General features: G+C 42.7%; 2 protein-coding genes across 5 annotated transcripts in view; one reads left to right on the forward strand and one right to left on the reverse strand.

Moving 5' to 3' along the window:
• hectd1 (HECT domain containing 1) overlaps positions 1–16153 on the reverse strand; it is a 30674-nt gene extending 14521 nt beyond the window's left edge. For 2 of the 4 annotated variants that reach the window (XM_028035744.1, XM_028035742.1), the window contains exons 1-23: positions 15907–16152; positions 13092–13250; positions 12662–12811; positions 12332–12566; positions 11028–11255; positions 10663–10944; positions 10306–10576; positions 9315–9391; positions 9130–9228; positions 8924–9038; positions 8065–8239; positions 7675–7813; positions 6573–6743; positions 5897–6119; positions 5555–5818; positions 4945–5156; positions 4712–4858; positions 3946–4040; positions 3426–3531; positions 3217–3351; positions 2983–3122; positions 292–504; positions 29–139 (exon numbers count right to left, since the gene is read on the reverse strand). In XM_028035744.1, coding sequence (XP_027891545.1) covers positions 29–139; positions 292–504; positions 2983–3122; positions 3217–3351; positions 3426–3531; positions 3946–4040; positions 4712–4858; positions 4945–5156; positions 5555–5818; positions 5897–6119; positions 6573–6743; positions 7675–7813; positions 8065–8239; positions 8924–9038; positions 9130–9228; positions 9315–9391; positions 10306–10576; positions 10663–10944; positions 11028–11255; positions 12332–12566; positions 12662–12801 — 3578 coding nt within the window. In that variant the 5' untranslated portion in view covers positions 12802–12811; positions 13092–13250; positions 15907–16152. Of the gene's footprint in view, positions 1–28; positions 140–291; positions 505–2982; positions 3123–3216; positions 3352–3425; positions 3532–3945; positions 4041–4711; positions 4859–4944; positions 5157–5554; positions 5819–5896; positions 6120–6572; positions 6744–7674; positions 7814–8064; positions 8240–8923; positions 9039–9129; positions 9229–9314; positions 9392–10305; positions 10577–10662; positions 10945–11027; positions 11256–12331; positions 12567–12661; positions 12812–13091; positions 13251–15845; positions 15865–15906 lie in introns of those variants that run through there. The other 2 variants (XM_028035745.1, XM_028035743.1) reach the window with 2 other exon arrangements.
• A 4371-nt stretch (positions 16154–20524) lies between these two features.
• On the forward strand, positions 20525–21695 carry hikeshi (heat shock protein nuclear import factor hikeshi). The gene has a single exon (XM_028035176.1). It carries the CDS (start codon positions 20827–20829, stop codon positions 21418–21420), a length of 594 nt encoding a protein of 197 aa, XP_027890977.1. The 5' UTR covers positions 20525–20826; the 3' UTR covers positions 21421–21695.
• Positions 21696–22314: the final 619 nt, after the last annotated feature.

Genomic DNA, 22314 nt, shown 5'->3' on the forward strand with positions numbered 1-22314 from the left:
AACGGAGGAGTTTAAGGGAAGGGCGTACCCTGGTTCGTTGAGGCTGCCGTCGTCTATGTGTGTGTATAAAGTGGACCAGTTCTGACCATCTTTTGAGACCTGAAAGACCCAGTTTCGCAGCGCCGAGCGCCCATAACCCCTGAGGGAAGAAGGAAAACACAAACCTGTTTAAAATAATGACTTTGTTTTTTAGGAAACAATGCACCTTTCATACAGAAATTCTGTATTTCTATATTTGTATCAATGTGTTTGGCTGCAGAGCCTGGCTGCAGGCTGTAGGGGGTTCCTTACCTGGCGTGCCTCAGAGTGTACGCCGATGGAATGACCCACAGGCCCAGGTCAATAGCAAACCAGGCGTTCTTGTCGTCGTTAGTGTGGCAGTTGAGAGCAGAGCTGTCCCGACTCAGGATGTCCTCCAGCCGGCCGTAAGGAAGGTTACGGCCCTCTGAGGACGTCACCACTACCAGGCCGTAAGCGGCAGGGTTCACCCATTCATACGCCGTCCTGACGGGAAAAGATTGGCGATCGTAAGCTTAATGTCCCGTCTAACATCTAGCATGCTCACCAAGGTTAAGGTCTGGACTCTGTGGTGGCCAATCCATGTGTGAAAAAGATGTCTCATGCTCCCTGAACCACTCTTTCACAATGTGAGCCCGATGAATCCTGGCATTGTCATCTTGGAATATGCCCGTTCCATTTTGGAAGACAAAATCCATTGATGGAATAACCTGGTCATTCAGTATATTCAGGTAGTCAGCTGACCTCATTCTTTGGGCACACAATGTTGCTGAACCTAGACCTGACCAACTGCAGCAACCCCAGATCATAGCACTGCCCCCACAAGGCTTGTACAGTAGGCACTAGGCATGATGGGTGCATCACTTCACCTGCCTCTCTTCTTACCCTGATGCGCCCATCACTCTGGAACAGGGTAAATCTGGACTCATCAGACCACATGACCCTCTTCCATTCCTCCACAGTCCAATCTTTATGCTCCCTAGCAAATTGAAGCCTTTTTTTCTGGTTAGCCTTACTGATTAGAGGTTTTCTTACAGCTACACAGCTGTTCAATCCCAACCCCTTGAGTTCCCTTTGCATTGTGCGTGTGGAAATGCTTTTGCGTTCACAATTAAACATACTCCTGAGTTCTGCTGTTGTTTTCTTCGATTTGATTTGACCAAACGTTTAAGTAATCGCCAATCACGATCATTCGGGATTTTTTTCCGACCACATTTCTTCCTGGAAGACGATGGTTCCTCACCATCCTTTCAGTTTTTAATGATGCGTTGGACAGTTCTTAACCCAATTCTAGTAGTTTCTGCAATCTCCTTAGATGTTTTCTCTGCTTGATGCATGCCAGTGGTTTGACCCTTCTTAAACAGACTAACGTCTTTTCCACGACCACAGGATGTGTCTTTTGCCATGGTTGTTAAGGAATGAGGAGTTACTCATTGCATCAGCTGGGGTTAAATAACTTGTTGCCAGCTGAAAGATAATCGCCTATGCAGTACTTATCCAATAGGAGGCTTGTTCCTATTTGTTTAGTTAAATCCAGGTGGCGACTTTTTTTTTTGCCCAGGCAGTGTATTTTAAGGAACCATGACTCAGCGTTTCATTTTAAATCGGTGGTCTCAAAGTGCATTCCTGGTCTCCTGCTTCAGCACAGCTGGCTCCAATATTAGCTCATTAGCAGAGCTACTGTAGAGCTGGACTGCAAGCTGGTGAGACAGTTTCAAGGACACATCTAAAAGTTGAAACTGTTTAAATTCCCGATAGTGCAAAAAGCACAGCATTCACAATGATTCAGTTGGTCAGCCATCATTAACCATCCACAGACAACAGTCGGTTTTTATTTAGAAAGTTCTGCTGAGTGAACTACTCAGTGAAATACAGTACTTTCAGTTCACAGTTAACAGTCACCCCATTGTTGCCAACTTAGTGACTTTGCTGAGATATTTAGTGACTTTTCAGACCCCCCCCCCTCTTGTCCAAAACCAAAATCACCATGCCAGACTTCTTTAAAGATCAGTGATTAGCAAGAAAACTGCAATCGGTTCACCTCCATCAACAAGTAATGCCTTCGTTTCTGCTATGTCAAAACTTTGTTTTATTTCTATCAATCAGTTGTATCCATAAAGGACCCTTCACTTTGGAGGCAGCTCGCTGGAAACGCATAATAACGGGTATTTCTGAAATGGATTTGCCCCACCCTGGATTAGAACCATCCAGGGTCACAGTCTGCAGGTGCAAATACCAGAGTTGTGAAGTAAACTGAAACTGGTGGGATACTCCCTTTTACTCCCATCTCTGTAAGAGGGTTGGTGGATATTAAAAGCGATGTACCTTCATCGTTTTTAACTTCATTCATCTTTTCTTCACTTCCTTGGACTAGCCAGGGGAGTCACTGCTATATTCTTTGCTTAATCTCTTAATAAAATAATAATCAAAATGCATTTTCATTCGTTCTTGATTGACTCAGTGTTTCACCTTAGGTAAGGCTTATTTATTTCCTTAACATTTCTTAACGGCTTCCTGGAAGCAGAGCGACAGGGCGACACACGTGATCATTTGCCAGCTCTTTGCTGTACACTAGATTTCTGACACCAGTGAGACTTCCTGACTAAATGAAGGTATTTAAGATGTCTGAAATATTATAGTCAGCAAAATATTGCATCTAAGCATTTCTTTGCAGCTTTGATATGGCATACATTGATATTGTGGTGGCAATATCGGTGTGCATAGATTTTTATTTTGAAATTCCATACTTTTCAGATGACCCAGTAATTGATCACACCCTAACCATGGAACCTGAGAGTACTGCAGCCTAAAAAGACAGAAGGCTACACAGTAACTGATAGCTGCAAGAAGCTGTTCAATGTTTTTATGGATACACTCAAATTCAATGTCTTTCCTAGGAAGATGGGAGGCAGTTTTTTTGCACAAAAGCCAGGACAAACCACTTTTAGCACTGTCTGCTCTTACTTTGCGTTGGTTCCGACCCAGTAGATGATGCCATTCTCATCAAAGTCATGCTGATGTCTGAAAGTGAAGGTCTGGCCTTCCCTCAGCTTCCTGACGAAGACGAATGAGGAGCGCTCAAAGTCGTACCACTGCTTCGCCACCTGGACCATGAAGGCAGAACAAAAGGCCGGTGGGAGGTTAGCCATCACCAGCTCTGATTGGCTCGGTGATGTAGCATGTTGCTTGAGGCTTCACCATCTTTAGGAGGTATTGCTCCAGAGACTCCACGGTGGCGAGCGGCTCCATCTTCAGCATGCGACCCGTGCGGTCGATCAGAGCCGTCTCACCCGGCGCGCGTTCCAGACGGAACCTCAACCGCCTCGTCAAGATCTGACACATAAATCACATTCTGAGCAGCTGTGGAAAACAACAGGGCGTCATGACAACAACAAGCACCAACTCACCTGCAGGTTGTAAGAGGACCCTGGAGATTCATACAGGTACAGAGGTAGACGCTCAATGGACTCCAGCACAGCTATCAGCTTTCTGATTAAGGCAACAGCTGGTCGGCTGAACACACACACACACAAAGCTGGGATTTATTACCAGATAATATGAGAAGTACATGCCATTAATATTATATTGAATATATTAGTTAGCCTTATTAGAAATAAATTTCCTGACCCAATATCAATCAGGATCATTGTTCATATTTCCATGTCCATGTGTATGTTGCAAAGTCCACTCCACTTAAGCAGTATACCGTATTTTCTGGACTATAGAGCGCACCATACTATAAGCTGAACAGAAAAGCCGCACTGGGCTATAAGCCGCATGGTTCAAAGTGTGGGAACAAAGTAGAGGCTTATAGACCGAAAAATATGGTAATTCATCAGAAGCTTTGCCTTTCTAAAACACAAACCAACATGGGGCTCTCCAACCACATTAGAAATAAAAAGTAATCAAAAGTTTTAATCCACTTACCTTTCGTTATCCTCGTTCTCGCTGAAAGCCGCCTTAAACACATTGATTCTCTCCATTAAAGGCTTACAATCATGTTTCATGTCCGGTTCTGCACTCTGCAGGAATCCAAACAGAAAACAGCTTCAAGTCACGGTGCTTCCTGAAGAATACACAGCTACTGAACTTTAAGCAGAAAACTAGCGACGCATGTGTTAACATTTACATTGGCCGCTATTAGTCATTTTTTTACTTTTTGGACATTCCCATTGGTATAACCTGGCCGATATTAATCACTGATATTTACAACTTGTTGCCCTTGTTGTTTCAGGAGGGGGAGAAATTTGGTCATGTGATAGTGAAGCAAGGGGGCAGGGTGGTTCAAATTTTTAATGGAGTTAATTGCAGGGTCTGTAATTAATCAAAATTGATAATTTAACAGAAATTAAATTATCTGTTAAATTATAGCGCGGACGTCTACCGTTTCCTCTTCCCTGTACCTGATTGAGCTGCAGTTCAGTTGTACCATATTTTTTCAACGGGCTGTTTTTGATCCAAAAAAAGAATTTCGAGTGTCTTTTATGAGTAATCAAAGGCAACAGAAGCCTATGCTAACAGGCGTTTCAAACCTTGAAAAAGAGATTTGAAATTGATTTAGAGTTTACTCCCCATGCCCTCCTGGTGTAGCTTCCATCTCTTTAGAACTTGTAGCCTTCAGCTAACCAGAAGCAGTCCTGTTAGCATGTGTCAGTTTTTAGAGTGAAAGTCGCTGCTTTCATTAAATACTCACATTACTGAGGACAGTGAACAGAGCCTGGACGAGGCCACTGCTACACATTTCATATGGAGAAATGGTGTTTTCATCCTTCAGGACCACAATCAGGTTCTCTAAAGCAGTTTTCATCAAGTCCCTCCACGTGTTCTCCCCTTCAAGACACTACAACAGCAAACATCACACACAGATCACTCTTTATGTCTGCGATGTGCTCTGTGGGCAACAGGTGTGTTGCAGAGTTCGTCTACCTGTCTGTTAATGTGCAGCTCCCACGCCGACTCCAGCTGCGTGGCGATGTTCCTCAGAGTGACCACCACCCCTCTGGGCATGCTCTCCACAGCTTTGAAGTGGTCGTCGTACAGCTCCCTGGCCATGCTCTTCACCTTCTGCTTTGTCTTCTCCAGTTTGGACTTGAGCTTCCTGCCCCGCTTTCCCGTCCAGCCAGTAACAAACTCTGAGCCTGCACACAATGCAACAACATTCAGCTATAGCAGGGCTTCTCACAGTGAGGGGCGTGCACCCTCTGGGGGGCGCCAGACCTCTTTGGAGGGGGCGCCACATGAAGAAAACAACTGCTGACATGTTGTTTTCACCAACATGTTGACTTCACCAACCAGTTCATTCATCCAGCCACCTGGGGGCGCTAATAGAAAAGTAATGGCTGTGCATGACTGAAGCGAACTGGAAGCTAACTAGATGTGGAGTTACCAGACTCAATGGTGAGCTGCTTTACATTCAAATTGTTTGGATCAATTTGTTGAGAGTTCGGGGCGGGGTTGGGAGATTTTGTCATCAATAAAGCTGCTACTTCTGAACATTGAGATTTGTTGACATTTTGAATCGCAGACAAAGACCCACCCAGTGACGTCTCTGCAGTGAATGAGTGTTTGGTTCCTCTGTTGGACTCAAACACGAAGCCCGGTAGGTCCTCCTTCAGAATGGTGGCCTGCTGTCCATCAGAGTTATGGATGGCGATCTCTCCATCTTTGAGGCAGGTCAGGGACCAGTTCCCTACTGTCAACTTGGTGGGGCCGACGACGGACAGGATGGGCTGGCTGGCTGTTACGGGTTTCACCTGGCTCCTCGCCCGCTGCAGCTTCTCCAGGAACTCGCTACGAGACTCTGCAGGATGAGGGAGGAGAGCGATTACAAAAAGCACAAATTGAGCTGCTGAGTGGCATAAAAGCAGATCCAACGTACCTGAGCTGTCAGAACCCCCCTCTGGACTCCCACTAGAGTACATGGTGGCAAGTTTCCCGTCCAAGATGAATCGGAACCAGCCATTGGAACCATTAGAGAGCTCCAGGGCAGCAGCATCCGACCATATGTAGAGACAGTCTCTGCCTCGAATGATTGACCAGTCCCTCCAGTGGTACGGCTTCCCCTGCTGGACTTCCTTAGCGTCTTCCTGAACCTCGTCCTCCTGCAGGGAAATCCCATACAGTTTACTAATTCGAAACGTGTACAGGGCTTCCCCCAGTATATCGTAAGCCTGGCAGGCCTCCAGGCTTTGCTTGCCCCCCACCAGGCTAAGCGTTTTGTTTATTTTAAAGAGGTTTTTGATACACCAGTAACAGCTGCGTTTCTACAGACCATATAATTGTGCAATTTGCTGTTTCGAAAATAAATTTGCTTGGAAACACACCAATTTCAGAAAAAAAGAAATAGGTTTTAACACACAAAAAAACAACGTACTAGTGCCCCTGCCACCGGGATTAGCAGGTTTCCTGCAGGAAACCCACCAGCTGACATATTATTAACCAGATCTCAAGACATTGACATTTGCAAAGCAGTCAAGGAGCAATTATTTCAAAAATAAACAAAGGGGGTGGGAGTGATGTTTTAACTGGATGGCAGCATTGGTTTCTGGGTCTACCTTCTCAGGCTTCGCTTCGTCTTCATTCTCATCATCAGATGCAGGTCCAGCCAGAGTTGACACCTTGTTGATGACCCCCAGTCGAGCAAGTTGGTCGAGAAAAACATCTCCACCTTTATCCACAAGATCCCTGATGATCTGCAGAGCCAGGAGGTGGCCGTCGTCGTCGTCCTGACAAACACCAAACAGGTCAGTTCAGGAACATTACATGAGCATCTAATGAGATTGCATTTCACAAGTCTGGGAGTTATGCACGCTACATATTTTACATAAAGGTATAGAAAAAACCCCAACCTGTTCTCCCATTTTATCAAGCATAAATACATGTGTCGATATCAGACAATGTCCAATTAATATTAAGGGACAGTGAAATAAGTGAACCCATCAAATATAAACTTCCTAACAGATGAACAGACTGCAGTCTTCTTGGCCGTTTTTTTTAATGCGTCTTAATATGTAAACACATTTATTGCTTTAATTCCTGGTTACATCAAATCTTGACTGGGTGTTTGTTTGCAATACTAAGTGCTCATTTTTCAAGAGTCAAGGATTTTTAAAATATGTATGAAAAAAAAATCAAAGCCACAAGACTTCCATGAGTGAAGAGAAATCCCAGGGAATGTTAGCCTAAACACTGACCTCATTAATAATCAATATGTAGCATTAGATGGCATAAGAATATTAGGAATTTAACTCACAAAGACAACTACTAAAAGCCACTTTAACAGTCTGCAGCTTAGAGTTCCTTCTCAGAAAAAGGCTTGTAATACATTAACATTAATTTCCATTCTAGTTGGTTAAAGGACACTACATTGCTTATGGTCAATATAGTGCACCATGCTTCATGTGGGATACATAGATTACTGTTCCATAATAAATGGATGATATAAATATTTATAAATAATGGAGCAGCTCTACAGCTTAGATTAACTTTGTTTGGTCTGTGCATCATTCAGAGAAACAATCAGATTTATCAGACAGAAAGTTGATATTTTATTCATTTGCTGCTCTGTTTTTTGCAGCCTGAGTTCAGCAGCTTAAGGTGAGTGTCTGCTGTTTAAGAGGGCTGATCCCCTGTAATCCCTGCTCTCCTGTAGCTTACCTCCTGGTCAAGGACAGTGGCAGTGATCTCCACCAGGACTGTGGGCAGGTTGTGTCCCGTCTCGCTCTCACACACCTCCCTCAGCAGAACTTCACTGCTGTAGTGAACCATCTTTCGGATCAGAGCCAGACTTGCTTTCCTAAAACCACAAAAAAAATTATATATATATATATATATATATATATAATTTTATTTATTTTGACCAGATGGAAGCTCTTTCACATGAGTTTGATTGTGAAAAATACAGTTACAAGCCACTTTCGTTCTGATGCAAGTTGAGGTTTACTTTAATTTTGCATGGTCAGCAACAACTACCAGAATTATGTTTAGTTTTTTAACTTAAGGTTACAAGAATCAGTGGATGGACAGTGGAAGTGTGGATGAGTTTACCTAATAGAAGGCAGCATGGTTTGCTGAAAGGTTTGTGCAAAAACAGGCAGAAGTCTCTTAAGGTAGTAGGGAGCCATTTCTGGGTCTCCTTTGGGTTCAGTGCTCTCCTCTTCCTCCTTACTTGCATCCTTCTTCCTCTTGTCATCAGCCTTGTTCATCGGACACATCCAATCCCCTGGAAGAGAAACATCTAAGAGTCAGCTAACACGTCCCAATCTGGATTATATTTCTCAGAAAATTATCTACTTCAATCATACACATATTATAGTTTTTCAAGGGGCAGTATTTTGTAGTTTCCAGGCACATTGTGCCATTTTACAGCACAATGAAATCTTTGTGTTATCTCGAGTCGTTATAAAAATGTCGTATATATCAAATATGACTTAAAAGAAAACAGATTTTAAATTGAGTCTCTGTCTCTTTAAGAAACTTCGCCTTCAGGAAGTGGTCACAACATTGCTCCTCTATTAATCCTTTAACAATGCTTTACCAGTGATGCTCTGAGAAGTAGCTCAGCAGAGCTGCTAATTACCATTAGCAACTGCTCAGTGAGGCAGAAACTTGGAAACTGCAGCTTTGAGGAGGAGCTGCACCTCAAAGGCGGAGCTAGGTCCACCCAGGTGTTTTGCACAGCTGAATGGTTGCCATGGAGATTGAAGGATTTCTCAAACATCCATGAAAGAATCAAGGCAACACTCCAGGTATGTTTTTGATGAGGAAATTACATTGTAGCATTATGAACATCTCAGAAGGGTCAATTGTACGTAACACTGTCCCTTTAAAGGTGAAGAAGCAGACGCTGCTGCTGAGCACAGCTATCGATATTTCATCTAGAAGCTGGTTTATGGGTTGAACTTACCAGGTGACTGCAGTATAGCCACCACTTCACTATGTCCCCTCTCTCTGGCTTTGTCCAGGGGAGTCTTTCCATCCTCATCCCTCAGGTCAGGGTTGGCTCCGTGACGCAGCAAAGTCTGACATGAAACAAACCCACAGGATCATGCCGACAAACCTAAACGCTACAGTGTCACTGACATGGTTTCTTTTCACTGTGACTCCGTTTACCTTGGCTACCTGTGGCCGTCCGAAGCACGCAGCATAGTGTAACGAGGATGACCTTTGACCTCTGTTGACGTCTGCACCCCTCTCACATAAAAACTCCACCTGGAACGACAAGCACAGAGCTGCTCAGCATGTTTGCAAAAACCAGGTCTGATGGAAACCCTTAGCTTGTATTTGTGTTTCTTTACCATTTCCTGTGTGCCGAAAGCTGAAGCCCAGTTGAGCAACGTCTGTCCAACATCGTCCATGAAGTTGACCTCAAAAGCTGAGAGAGAGCACATCATTTCATTATAACTGGTCAAACTTGGCTGCAGAACCAAGTTCACGGGTCTTTAAAAAAAAAAAAGGTAAAGCCCTTTTTTGTAGGCTTTACACTTCTATATTCTCTGACATTTCTATATTTAGTCAATTGTTGAAATAACTGTCAACTAATCTAGTTCAATTATTTAAAGAAAAGCTCTAAAAAAGGCCATTTGCTGAAAGAAAACAGACCACTAATTATACCAAAACTGTACATAAGAAACACATTTTGCACATTTAAGAAAAATAGAAAATATTTTTAAAAAAATAAAACAAGCTCCTCTGCCTTCTCCCTGTGGTCCTACTGCCATCTGTAGAAATACACTCAGCCAGACACAACCAATCAGACAGGAGGAGGGCTTTAGTGCTGTCAATCAACCTCGTGTACCTGCTGCTCGTTCCCTCCCCCTTGATCTGTTTTGCGCTGGTTCACCACAACAGAGCCTGCCAGGAACGCTAAGGCTAGTTAGCATGACCATCAAAGATGAGGGATAAACTGTTTTCCTGTAACAGTTTATCCCTCAGTTAAGTTGCTTCTCCACTATTTCCACAACTACAGCAGAATGGCAGTGCGTCTACAAACTTGATTGACACTGCTGAGGCCCTCCTCCTGGCTCTGATTGGTTATTTCTGACTAAGAGGTGTATCTCTGCAGATGGCAGTAGAAGCACTAGCAGGAGGTGGAGGAGCTCAGTCTTTTCACAGATTAGTTGTCTCATGTTATACTGTAACAACATAGTGGCAGGTTTAACAAATACGGGAAAAAAACATTTTTACAACAGTTAAATAGTGCACCTTTAATGCCAGAATGTTAGTGGTTAGTAGCCTGGTAACCAACCTGGATAATGAACAGTTTATGCAACATGAGAGCAGGCTCACCTCCCGTATCGATGGCATCGATCAGAGCGTCGGTGTCCTTGCTGCGGATACAGTCGATGAGCTGTCGGTGGGATCGCTCTCCAGAGCTGTCCAGACGTCGCAGTCCAGGTATCCGGCCCGCTGATCCTGCTGTGGACTTTGGCAACGCCTTCCGTCCCTCAAACAGGAGCACCAGCAGGAGATCCACCAGCCGCATGGTATCGAGCACACACCTCTCATCTCCTCCCAGTGCAGACTCCATTGAGTCAGGCAGAGCCGACCGCAGCAAGTCCTGAACACGGGTTGGAGATTAGCATGCACACACACAAACTTGTTCTCCTCCTCTATACAAGCATGAGAGAAATGGTGTGGACCTACATGTGTGACCAGCGGAGAGCCTCTACACAGTGTGGACAGCAGGCTGACAATGGTCGACACCTGGTTGCTAAGTTTGGAGTCGGCGGCGGAGGGGGTCGCGCCTGTGGAAGGCCGACCCGGTTTACAGGATGAGGAAGAGCCCGACACGGTGCCACCTGCGGCCGCCATACGGGACAGCAGCTCCTCTGTCAAGCCGTGTTTAGCTAAAGGAGCCGGGTCCACTCCTCTTCGAGTGAACCGATCCGCCAGCGAGGCGAAGCAGCGCAGAGCGCCATCTGAAACCTGCAGGAAACACCAAGTTCAAGATTATACCACCCAAAACCTTGCCTAGAGGTTTCATTAGCAACCGCCTGCCGTGAAGTGACCTGGTGGTCCTCGTGTTTGAGGAGGCTGGATAAGGACTCAACGCAAGTCTCCAGAGAGGAGTCTTGAGGCTCCATCTTGCTGCACAGGCGGGACACCACGGCCATGGCGGAGTGGAGGGTGTCCTTGTGGACCAGGTGACCGCTGTCTCTGATGAAGCTGAGAACACAGTTCAGACCGCCGGCCTCAAAGACAGCGCCAGACTCTCTGGTACAGATCAACTCCAACACCTGCACACAGGCACATGGGTTCAAAGACATGGACGTCAAACAGTTTGTCAGGAAACAACTCACAGCTGACTTCTCACAACTGAAGAATGGAAACCCTCACTTAGGCATTTTTTAACTTAAATGTTTTCCATGATTCCACCCAGAGTGGGATACAATCCACAGAGGAGGGCACCGCTTCCTCAGGCTTAAAACACCCATTAGCACTATGCTGGTCCTGTTGTAAAATGGAACTTGTATTAACCGACTAGTGTTTGATGTAACCTTAGTGGAACAGATCTAGGTGGCATTAAAGTTTTTGCTGCACTTCTGCATCTCTGTAAAGGTTTCCAGAAATGTTTTAATTGCATTTTTGCACCATGTGGGTTAAACATAGAGGTTGAAACTCTGCTTGTGAAATGTACTGGGCTTTTTTTTCATGCAAGACATTTTAAGACCCAAATTTTAAATATGTGAACTTAAAACTTTTTAAGGATGTGCATTCTGAGTAGACTCGCTTCCCCAGATGAAATCTTACTGACTACAACTGGGGTGCACTTTGACAAGAAATGTTGAAGTGTAGTCTGACTATTGAACAAACAGTCACTTTTGAAAACATGTCCTCAAAATTCATCACTCCAGTACACTAGCTAATCGCTAATCTTAAAAGTAGGCTGAAAAACTTATTACAGTGTAAGTGTTTCATATCAGTCGATATCGATAAATAATGATTCATTTTTCATTTCAAATATCTGAAATACTGCCACACTGGAGGCATATCAAGTTTTCTCTCCACATCGTTGGTTTTTAATTTTAGACAGTTGTGAAACTGCCTAAAAATAAGGCAACGCAATGTACCCAACACGTTGTTGCTAGGTAACCAAAGAATGAGTAAGTTAGTTGATGCCACCAGCCTTGCTTAGCTAGCCATAAGAAGTTAAGCAGCTAAAACCTTTTCTCTGTCCATGTCTCCCAGAATGCTGTTCAGTTTTGGGTCAGAGTTCAGTAAATATTCTATATATTGAATATTCTATCAGACTGATATTGATCACGTCTATTGTCGCCCAGCCCTACTAAAAAGCATCTCTGTGGCGTTCTACCTTCACACACTGCTCCGCCAGGTCTCTGCTGGTCCTGTTGTTGAGTTCGACCACCACCAGGCGGTTACATAGAGCCTTGATGGCTCCGTCCACGCCCACGATCCTTCGGGTACACTCTGCCGACACGTCCAGGTAGTAGGTGATGGCGCGGGCCGTCACCTCCAGCACGTTGTCTGGCGCGCTCTCGTCCAGGAAGATCTTACAGAGTGCTGGTAGGAACGTCCGAGGAGGACATCTGGTAGACGGAGAGGCAGAGGGGACGCTCTGAGCCACCAGCTCGCACACAGCGGGTGGAATGCAAATGTCTGGGTTTTGACGACGAGGCCTTACGTCTCGAAGCAGCGGTCCACGTTGTCCGACATCAGCAGCAGCATGCACAGCTGTTCCAGGGCGATGAGCTGCATGTCCCGCTCATCGCCCTGACCCATCTGCAGCCACTCCAGCAAGGTGTCTGGGTCCACATCCGCCATGATGGCTAGCCTGAAGAAAAAGCAATACACAATCTCCTCCATATGAAAAAGTAGGTCGGGTCATTTTTGTGGTGGTATAATGTTTGTCTTTAAAACAGAAATCATCAAAATGTCTTAATGCAGAACTCTAAATGAATGGAGTTCTTTTTTTTAGCCATAGAAGTGTCCTTAAACTAGAAATAGATGTTTTCGAGAAATCAAATTCATTTTGATGTTAGTTTCTTCAACCATTATCTTCCAGATAAAATAAAAAATAAATATATTTAAAAAAAACAAATCGAAGGTCTCACCTGACTCCCCTGTTGGCTGCCCTGTCCGGCTCAGTGCCCAATCACAGCTCTCAGATGTGAGGCTGCTTGTTACTCATTCAATCAACTGAATGGAAGGAGACTGGAACATGTGTGTTTAGGTGCTTCCTTTGTCTAAATGAGCTTTATGGAACAGGATCCCTGCAAACAGCCGGAAGAAGTTAAGAGGGTTGGTGAACATAATTTTTTTAAACGCTTTTCTTCAGATTTCAAGCATGTTTATGCTAACATATTTGTAATTTATTAATTGAAAGAAGAAATGCACCAATATGAAAATATGGGTAGAGAATCGATGTTTACATTTCCTTTCCCTTCTCACACATGAGTTGTTAATATCTGTCCAGTTCTTTATTAATCGGACTGATACCAATATACCATGCATCCCTAATTTAAAGAACATCTTTTTACTTTAAACAACACTATCCGCTTATATTATGTGTTTCTTCACAACCCCAGCAAAAAAGTGCAGAAATCGACTAAGTAGAATGCAACAGTTTGTTTCTCCAGTGATTGGACACATTAGGCCATGCCAGGAAGAGAAGCCAGCTAGGAACCAGTAACTAGGGAGTATATAAACAATGGCTTTAGTGATCAAATGTGCTGACTGGGCAATGTGAAATGGTAGGAGGATTTAAAAAATGTTTATTTGTGTGACTGGCCAAATAATATTCCCAGTCAGAATTTCCTAGTTCCAGGCTGGTCAACTCTACCAGAACCTCACCTTGCATGGGAAATCTGGAAAGTTCCAAGTCAGAGGGCCCTGGACAACCAGAGGTCCCACTTCAATATGGCTACCATGTTGCAAAAGCTGCAGAGTGCTTCCCCTTCGCTTGTGACAATGAGTGTGTTTTTAATTTGCAACTAGAGCTTGCTCAACTTGACAGTGTGATTATTCAGAGATCTGAGTTCAGCTTCAAGGCAAACTGAAAGCACCAAAACAACATCAGTAAATCCAAAGTTACAGCAGGAGGTTTGATTAAAAAAACAAACAAAAAAAACAAAACAAAACTTGAGACCACATTTCTCTGATTTTAGCTTCTCTTCATTAGCATCCACTCTAAACGTAACAGAAAATGAGAGCATTTTGTTCCGTTAGCTTGTTGTGTGTCAGACACCTTGTTAAATTTTCAATTCAGTAATGCTTTATTTATCCCAAATATCGATGAAATGTCGTAACTCATATCATCTATGCATCTTCAAGTGTGGTGCAATGCAGCTAAGTTCTGGACGTTTCTCTGGTAGCAATCAGTCTTGCAATAAATGTGAAGAGGCCTCTGACTGAAGACTGTTAACTGTATAACAATTTTATCACTGCCATGATGCACAAACATAGCTTAAATGTCCAGGCAGCAGATATAATACTCCACATGTCCTAGATGACACCATCGGTTGTTGTCAAGCTCTGCTAATCCACCTCATTTGCTTTTGCCACTCCTCTTTAAACCTATGCCTAGCCCTGAGACTAAGATTCAAACTTTCCTTTTTAACAAAGCTCATAGTTGCAGTTGCGTTGCTTTTCCTGAACCATCTCAGTAGTTCTGATTAATTTGCACATAGAGGACAAATTAATCAAACTTTTCACAGTCTGTTATGCCTACTCCACTGACTCTTAGAGTGCTCACTGTAGATATTGCTATTAAATCTATACTTTCTCTCTATTGTTTATTTTCACCAAAAGAATGGCAAACCCAGCCCCTCTGTGTATGTCTGTATTTCACCAATCAGGTGGCTCCTCACTCTGCTGGAGGCTTTGACCTGCTGCTCTCCAGTCTTCCTGTCCTTACTTGTGATTGCATTAAGCCACGACTTGATGCGATCTGCTGGTTTCTTTACGGAGACAACTGTTTACTAGTTGGTATTATGTGATCTACTGCAATCCATCATTAAATATATCCAATTGTGGCTGAACTTAACTGCATTGCACATGGGCACCTGGAGAGAAAACTGAAGACATTTGTCTTGATATTAGCTTAGTTACCATATAAATAAGATCAATTATCTAACTGAATACAAAGATGAAAGTTGATTTTAGCTATCATCACTGTAAATTGAAAAAGATTAGATCACGCTGTCAGTCACCCGACAGCGTGATCTTCCCAACTGTATTGTTATTTCTGCTCAAATGAAGCACTACACTGCTAGCACTAAGACACACAGCTACTGAGAGTAGTGAGTATCAAGCCAGAGAAACTTAAGTGTTTGACAACCAATTCACCTAAAAATACTTTTTGTGTACATTACGTAGCTTCATCTAGGATTTCGTGAGTGACTTTGAACTCATCAAGTGTTAAAAAGACGAACACAGTCACTTTATGCGCATTTAACAGGGAGGCGCAGCCATATTTGACAAAGCTAACGGAGCATAATTACCCTGATTATTTTTTAGGACATATCCAAACGTTAGCGTTACACATAAATTAATTAACAAATCCCATTTGATACATTACTGAAATAAACAGGGCTACCAAAGACATTTCGTAAACTAACTCCAGAGCTTTCAGTACAGTTACATGTTAGCCAGTGTTATCCGGTTAGCATTCAGAGTAGCACAACGTTGCTAATTTGGATCACGGTATGTCAATTACGGCTTTCAATATTACACCTGTCCAACATCAATCACGATAATTATTGGTCACACACAGACGTAAGCATATGTGAGTTTCTCGCCATTAAATTATGTCATCACTGTCCACTCAAATAGGTCAGCAACACCCCACGGCCTAACATTCCACTTACAAGCCGCGGGTCTCGAGTTCCAGGAGAGCTCTGAGGCCGCACCGCAGCAGCGGGCACTCACCATAAGCGACACGGGCCCAAGCTCCTTATCAGCTTCGGGGCGAAGTTTTTCTTCGTCAAAAGAAGCGACACCCAGCTTTGTGAATATCAACCTATTCCACACAGATAATGACGTTCGGATCCGTTATAATCACCGATGTCAGGGGTGAAATTAAGAAGCTCCCATCTCTACCCAGCGGGTCACAAAACAGAGTGACAGGGTGCGCTTAGCTGACCCGACTGAACGCAAGAGCCGAGTTAAGTCTGTGGCGTTCAGTGTCACGGTAGAGCTCGGAAATATCACATTTCAGCGTTCAGTGCCACGGCAGAGCTCGGAAATACCGATTTTTAAATGTCAAATCAATTATACTAAAGTTATTACCTTGGCCACTGTATCTTAAGTTATATTGTTAACACGGGCATCGATGTGGCATGTTTTGGCAAATGGAAAGCTTGCCGTTTTTTTCCGAGTGGGACAATACATTGACGCTTAGAGACAGCCACCCTGCAGCCATCTCATGCCTTTATCGCAGAAGGTAAACTGTTTCCTGCTGATTTTAAAACACGAAACGACGAAATTTAAACCATATGCTTTAGATCACAAAAAGACAAAACATAGTTGGATTTGTAGTTTAATAGTTGGATTTGTATTTTAATACAATAATCTTTTTTCTGTTGCTCGTTTCTGATGAGAATATCCACTTTTTAAGCAGGCCCTGCGGCATGGGCGGGCATTGGGGGGCCTCTGCCTCCCTCACTTTTTTCAGTCGTTACTACTGCTTAATCCATTGTTAACATGTCGTAACATGTTTTTCCGAGCCGCCTTTAAACTCAACATGAGCGCTAAGATGCTCGCGCCGGTGTGTTTTACCTGTGCGGCAGCGAAGTAAACTTGCGGCACGCTGGTATGTGTTAGAATCATGGCAGTAAACCAGCAAAGGCAAAGACGTTTTCTTCCCCCAAGCTAACCAAGAGAATTAAGTAATGTTTTTAGATGCTGGTAATGTTAGCTAAATGATGACTAGCTAATGCCAAGAAGTCACTTTAAGCTTGTTAACAAGAATAGACTGCTGATACTGTTGTTATCTATGTTCAAATGTGGATTGTACTAATTAAATCACTTAAGAACAACAATAGTCCAGGCCCAGATGGATTTACAAACGACTTTTATAAAACTTTTATAGATCTTCTGCTCCCCCTGCTATTAAAAGCATATCACCATGGTGATAAGTGCCAAGATATGGCACCATCTTGAACAGAAGCCACTATAGTAGTAATCCACAAAGAGGGCAAGGATCCTACAAACTGCCAGTCCTGTAGACCTATATCACTGTTGAATACAGATTCACGCACACTCAGCAATCCTAGCAAGACGACTTAACAAATTCAACACCCAAATCATACATCCTGATCAGACAGGATTTATTGTAGACAGGTACTATGCTGATAATCTAAGGCGCTTACTAAACCTAACAAGCGTTCAAAAAGAAAGATTGAATCAGTAATCATATCCTTAGATGCCCAAAAGGCGTTTGACAGAGTGTCCTGGAAATACTTAATTCATACTTTGAAACGTTTTGGATTTGGCCCACATTTTGTTGACTGGGTGCAAACACTTTACTCCTCTCCACAGGCAGCAGTTAAAGTTAATGGCTTTGGGTCTGCTAGATTTTCATTAGAACGGGGGTGCAGACAGGGGTGCCCGCTCTCACCCCTACTGTTCGCCATTAGTGTTGAACTGTTAACCCAAATCATTAGAGATGATGCTAATATTAAAGGGATAGAAATTAACAAGGAAGTACACAAAATTTCATTATATGCTGATGATGTATTATTGTATTTGACGGAACCTAAATCAACAATCCCCCACCTGAAAGAGCTCATCTCTCAATATGGATTTTACTCAGGCTACAAAATCAACATAGAAAAGACGGAAGCTATGGATGTAAATGGCACAATTTCAGACTTCATAAAAGTACAGAGTGGCTTTAAGTGGCCCAAGAACGGTATCAAATATCTGGGTATTCAAATACCTCCACTTCTATGTGACCTCTATGAGGCAAACTATAGCAAACTTCTACGAGTCATTAAAAATGACCTGGAGCATTGGGATACACTCCCTATCTCTCTGATAGGTCGTGTTGAAAGTATCCGTATGAACGTTTCTATCTATTCCAGATGTTACCGGTGGAGATTCCCAAATCTACCTTTGACACTTTAGATCAAATGATAACTGGATTCATTTGGCAAAAAAAGCGACCTAGAATCAGATTGGAAACCCTGCAGTTACCTAAACCCAAGGGGGGCCTCAAACTCCCAAACTTCAAATATTAATACTGGGCTGCACAACTTAAACCCTTATTCATATGGCTAGAGAATAGTGCAGATACTCGTTGGCTGGAAATAGAGGAAAGCAGGTGCTCAATACCACTACAAACATTACCTTTCTTAGATGCTCCTGGAAAGGAAATGACAATCTGGACAAAAAACACCCTCAAAGTTTGGAACAAAATATAATCGGCTTTTAAATTATCAAAATAGATTTCACTTTTATCAAATATAGGATATATGAAGACATTTACACCGAACAATTTAGATTCTGAGTTCAAAAGCTGGTCTAATTATGGACTATCTCATATCCACCAATTAATTAATAAGGGAAATTTCAAAACCTTTGAGCAGATAAAAAGTGAATTTGGCCTCCCTAAGACAGACTTCTATAGATACTTACAACTTAGAACCTTTGTGACGACACACAACAATTGGACTAAACTTCTTGAATCTACACCTATAGAAAATTCCCTAATGGACATACAAAGGGGAAAGGGAAATGATAAAGTAATTAGTAAAATATATGACCTGTTTCTGTCCATAAATGTGAATGATTCCACAAACATAAAGCATAAATGGGAGACTGAATTGCAGGAGTCAATAGCAGGGGACACATAGGAAGAAATATGTACTGAAGCACAATTAACAACAAATTCTAATATATGGAGAGAATTCAAATGGAAAGTAATAGTCCGGTTTTTCAGAACGCCAGCAATAACCAGTAAAATGGACCCAACACAACCCAGTCCATGCTGGAGAAACTGCGGGATGCAGAATGCAAATCATACGCATATCTTTTGGGCTTGTCCTAAACTAAGTGTATTCTGGGAGGACATTTTTGAAGCTCTCAAGGTAATTTTCAGAAGAAATGTTCCAAAAACCCCCTTGGTGGCAATTTTGGGAGTAATACCCGATGGAATGGACAGGAAGGATGATAGATATCTTCTAAGAATCTTGCTCACAGCAGCATTGAAATGCATAACTATGAGATGACTGAAGCCAGGACCTCCTACATATAACACATGGATACAAAAAGTTTGGGACATTCATTTGATGGAAGAAATCACATATTCCTAAAGGCTTCAAAAAACAGTTGTTAATATAAGGTGGAGCTTCATGCCGTTATTATTTCAGTGACACAATTACAGGATTGCCCTTTTGCACTTGTGTTTTCTCTTGGGTCGGTCTAAAATACCATGGTGCTTAAGAATGTGTGGACCACCTTAACTCAGGGGGGATTTAATCCTATGTTTTGTATTTATTTTATTTTGCTGTTATCTGTCTGTTGATTCCGTTCTGTTGTTCTGTAATCATTATTACATTTGTTAAGAACACCTACTGTCTCATCTCCTGTTGCTAAGTTATAATGCAGATGATAAATGTCAGTAAGGGACAGAAGAATGTAACTATGAACATGTGTTGTTAAAAATAAATAAAAATAAAGTAAAAAAAAAAGGTGGATTGTACTGGTTACGTTTACTTGAGTAACTTTCTGGGGGGGGAAATTACTTATACGAGTAGTTTTACTGAACTGTACTCTTTTTCTTTTGAGCAATATGTCTTCTTTTACTTGAGTAGATTGATTTTGCATTCAAAGAAATAGACTTAATAAATGTGAAACCTTAGATTTCTGTAACATATGAGTTGTTTATGCAAATTTGATCATAATTACTCAACATTAACATGTCACTGTTTGCATCTTTATTTTTTATGCATTAAAAATCAATCAATCAAATTTTATTTGTATAGCATATTTCAGCAACAAGGCATTTCAAAGTGCCATCAAAACATTACATTAAGTCAAGTGCCATTGTTAAGTTCTTAATTGATTATGCTTCAAAAGCAACTCTAAACAGGTGGGTTTTTAGTCTAGGTTTAAAGGACCTCAGTGTTTCAGCAATTTTACAGTTTTCTGGAAGTTTGTTCCAGATTTGTGGTGCGTAGAAGTTGAATATGTTTATTTTTAGTTGCATTTTACAGCGGTGTATTAGGACCATTATAGTTATAAAAAAAGAGTACATTTATAGAAAAAAAAAAAAAAATCAGAAATTTTCTAGAAAAAGCTCAGATTTCTGAGTTTGAAATGTCGGAAATTTACTAGAAAAAAAATAGAAATTTTCTACACAAAACTCAGATTAATCTCTGAGTTTTTTTCTAGCACTTTTTTGGAAATTTCAAACTCAGAAATCTCTAAGCTTTTCTAGAACATTTCTGATATTAATCTAAAAATTTCTGAGGTTTTTCTCATAACAAAATTTTAACTTTTCAAAATTCCTTTTCTGAAATTTCCTTTAATCTCTCAGATTAATCTCAGTGTTTTTCATCGAAATGTACTCCTCCTTCTTCTATCTACAGCGGGCCTAATACGTCGTCGCAATTTTATGCGAAATATAGAAATTATTTTTGAAAAAATAGCTCATCATTTTTGCATCCCAGAAAGGAGTTTTAATTGGAATTTGTATATTTAGACAGAAGGGGGCAGCAATTTTTCGGCGCCTTATCTCTTCTGTCTGATGAGTGTGGAAGAAGAAGAAGAAGTTTCTCGCGTTCTGTTTGTATTCAGTAGCAACTGGCTAGGCTAAGCTAACCGGGTTGGCAGCTGTCCGCAGAAATGTTCGGCTGTTTGGTGGCCGGTAGGTTGGTCCAGACTGACGCGGTCCAGGTCGCCTCTGATAAATTCGTCTTTAATTTAGCGGATTTTGAGAATGTGAACCACATGGTAGTGTTCATGCTGGGGACCGTGCCTTTCCCCGCAGGAATGGGAGGAGCCGTGTACTTCTCCTTCCCGGACCCGGGCAGCGGCGCTCCTGTGTGGCAGTTGCTCGGCTTCATCACCAACGACAAGCCCAGCGCGATCTTCAAGATCTCCGGTCTGAAGGCTGGGGAGGGTGGGGCGCACCCTTTCGGCCTGATGGCCTCCGTGTCGCCATCCGTGGCTCAGGTCGGGGTGTCAGTTGAAGCTCTGGACCAGCTGGCTCAGCAGATCCCAGTGTCCAGCGCCGCGGTGTCCACTGTGGACACGTTCATGCAGTTCACCCAGAAAATGCTGGACAGCCTCTACAACTTCGCCTCTTCGTTCGCTCTGTCCCAGGCGCAGATGACGCCGAACCCCTCGGAGACCTTCATCCCCTCCAGCTGCATTCTTAAATGGTATGAGAACTTCCAGAGGAGGATGGCGCAGAACCCGAACTTCTGGAAAAGCTGAACTAACAAACCAGAACCCGGTGCAACGCTAAGCCACAGTGCCTATCTGGGAACACTCTTCTGCCGTCAGACCGGACACGCTTCGTGTCCCACAGTGGACAAGTCAGGCTCTCTGTGACTGTCTCAGTCTGTGGACAGAAAGCCAGAGAAAACTTGGAGTACCTGACTCTGTCTGAACACCTTTCATCCTGTCATCATTAACTTGTTCACATTCACTCCACTGATTGACCAACACAAGTTGGTTCCTAAATAAAACCCGACCTGCCCTAAAACTTACTATGTATTCAATTCATCCTATGAGAGGGAAATCTGCCATTACTGACCTCCTCATAGCTAAAGTAATGTTATAGCTGACAACAATGGGGATATATATATATATATATATATTTACTGACTTTGTCAGTTGTCTAGTAGACTGTCACTGTTTAAGCCACAAAAGGATATTGCTAAAGAAAACTGGATGTTCAGAGTCCAAGCAGCTTAACAGAAAGTTAAGTGGAAGGATAAAGTGTGCTAGAAGATGTGCACAAGCAACATGGATAACAGTCCATTTAAATATTTAAAAAATTAGTTCAGACTCACAAGTGGTCTGTAGCTGGATTCAGAACGTAAAGCCCCAGGCAGCCTGTGGTGATGTCTGACAGTCCTTTAAGTTTTGCAATCATTTCCAAATGCATCTGTTGCCAGGCACCGGAGAACACCTTGACGACTCCAGTGAGCTCCACGACCTTCATGGAGGTCGTGGAACTCATAGGTCAGAGCTTTTTTTTTTTTGCAGCATACTGTAGCTATGGAATGAGGCTCCAGGGCCATGTAAGCAGAAAATACTGGGAACACAAGCAAAACAAAACAAAACCATGTGAAACTTCATCAGACAGAGAGGAAGAGGAAGAAC

This window comes from Xiphophorus couchianus, chromosome 13 (assembly GCF_001444195.1).
Source record: "Xiphophorus couchianus chromosome 13, X_couchianus-1.0, whole genome shotgun sequence".
Classification (NCBI taxonomy): Eukaryota; Metazoa; Chordata; class Actinopteri; order Cyprinodontiformes; family Poeciliidae; genus Xiphophorus; species Xiphophorus couchianus.

What these genes read in the sequence shown, in the direction of transcription:
- hikeshi (XM_028035176.1), top strand. Translation starts at nt 20,827, where the DNA reads ATGTTCGGCTGTTTGGTGGCCGGTAGGTTGGTCCAGACTGACGCGGTC.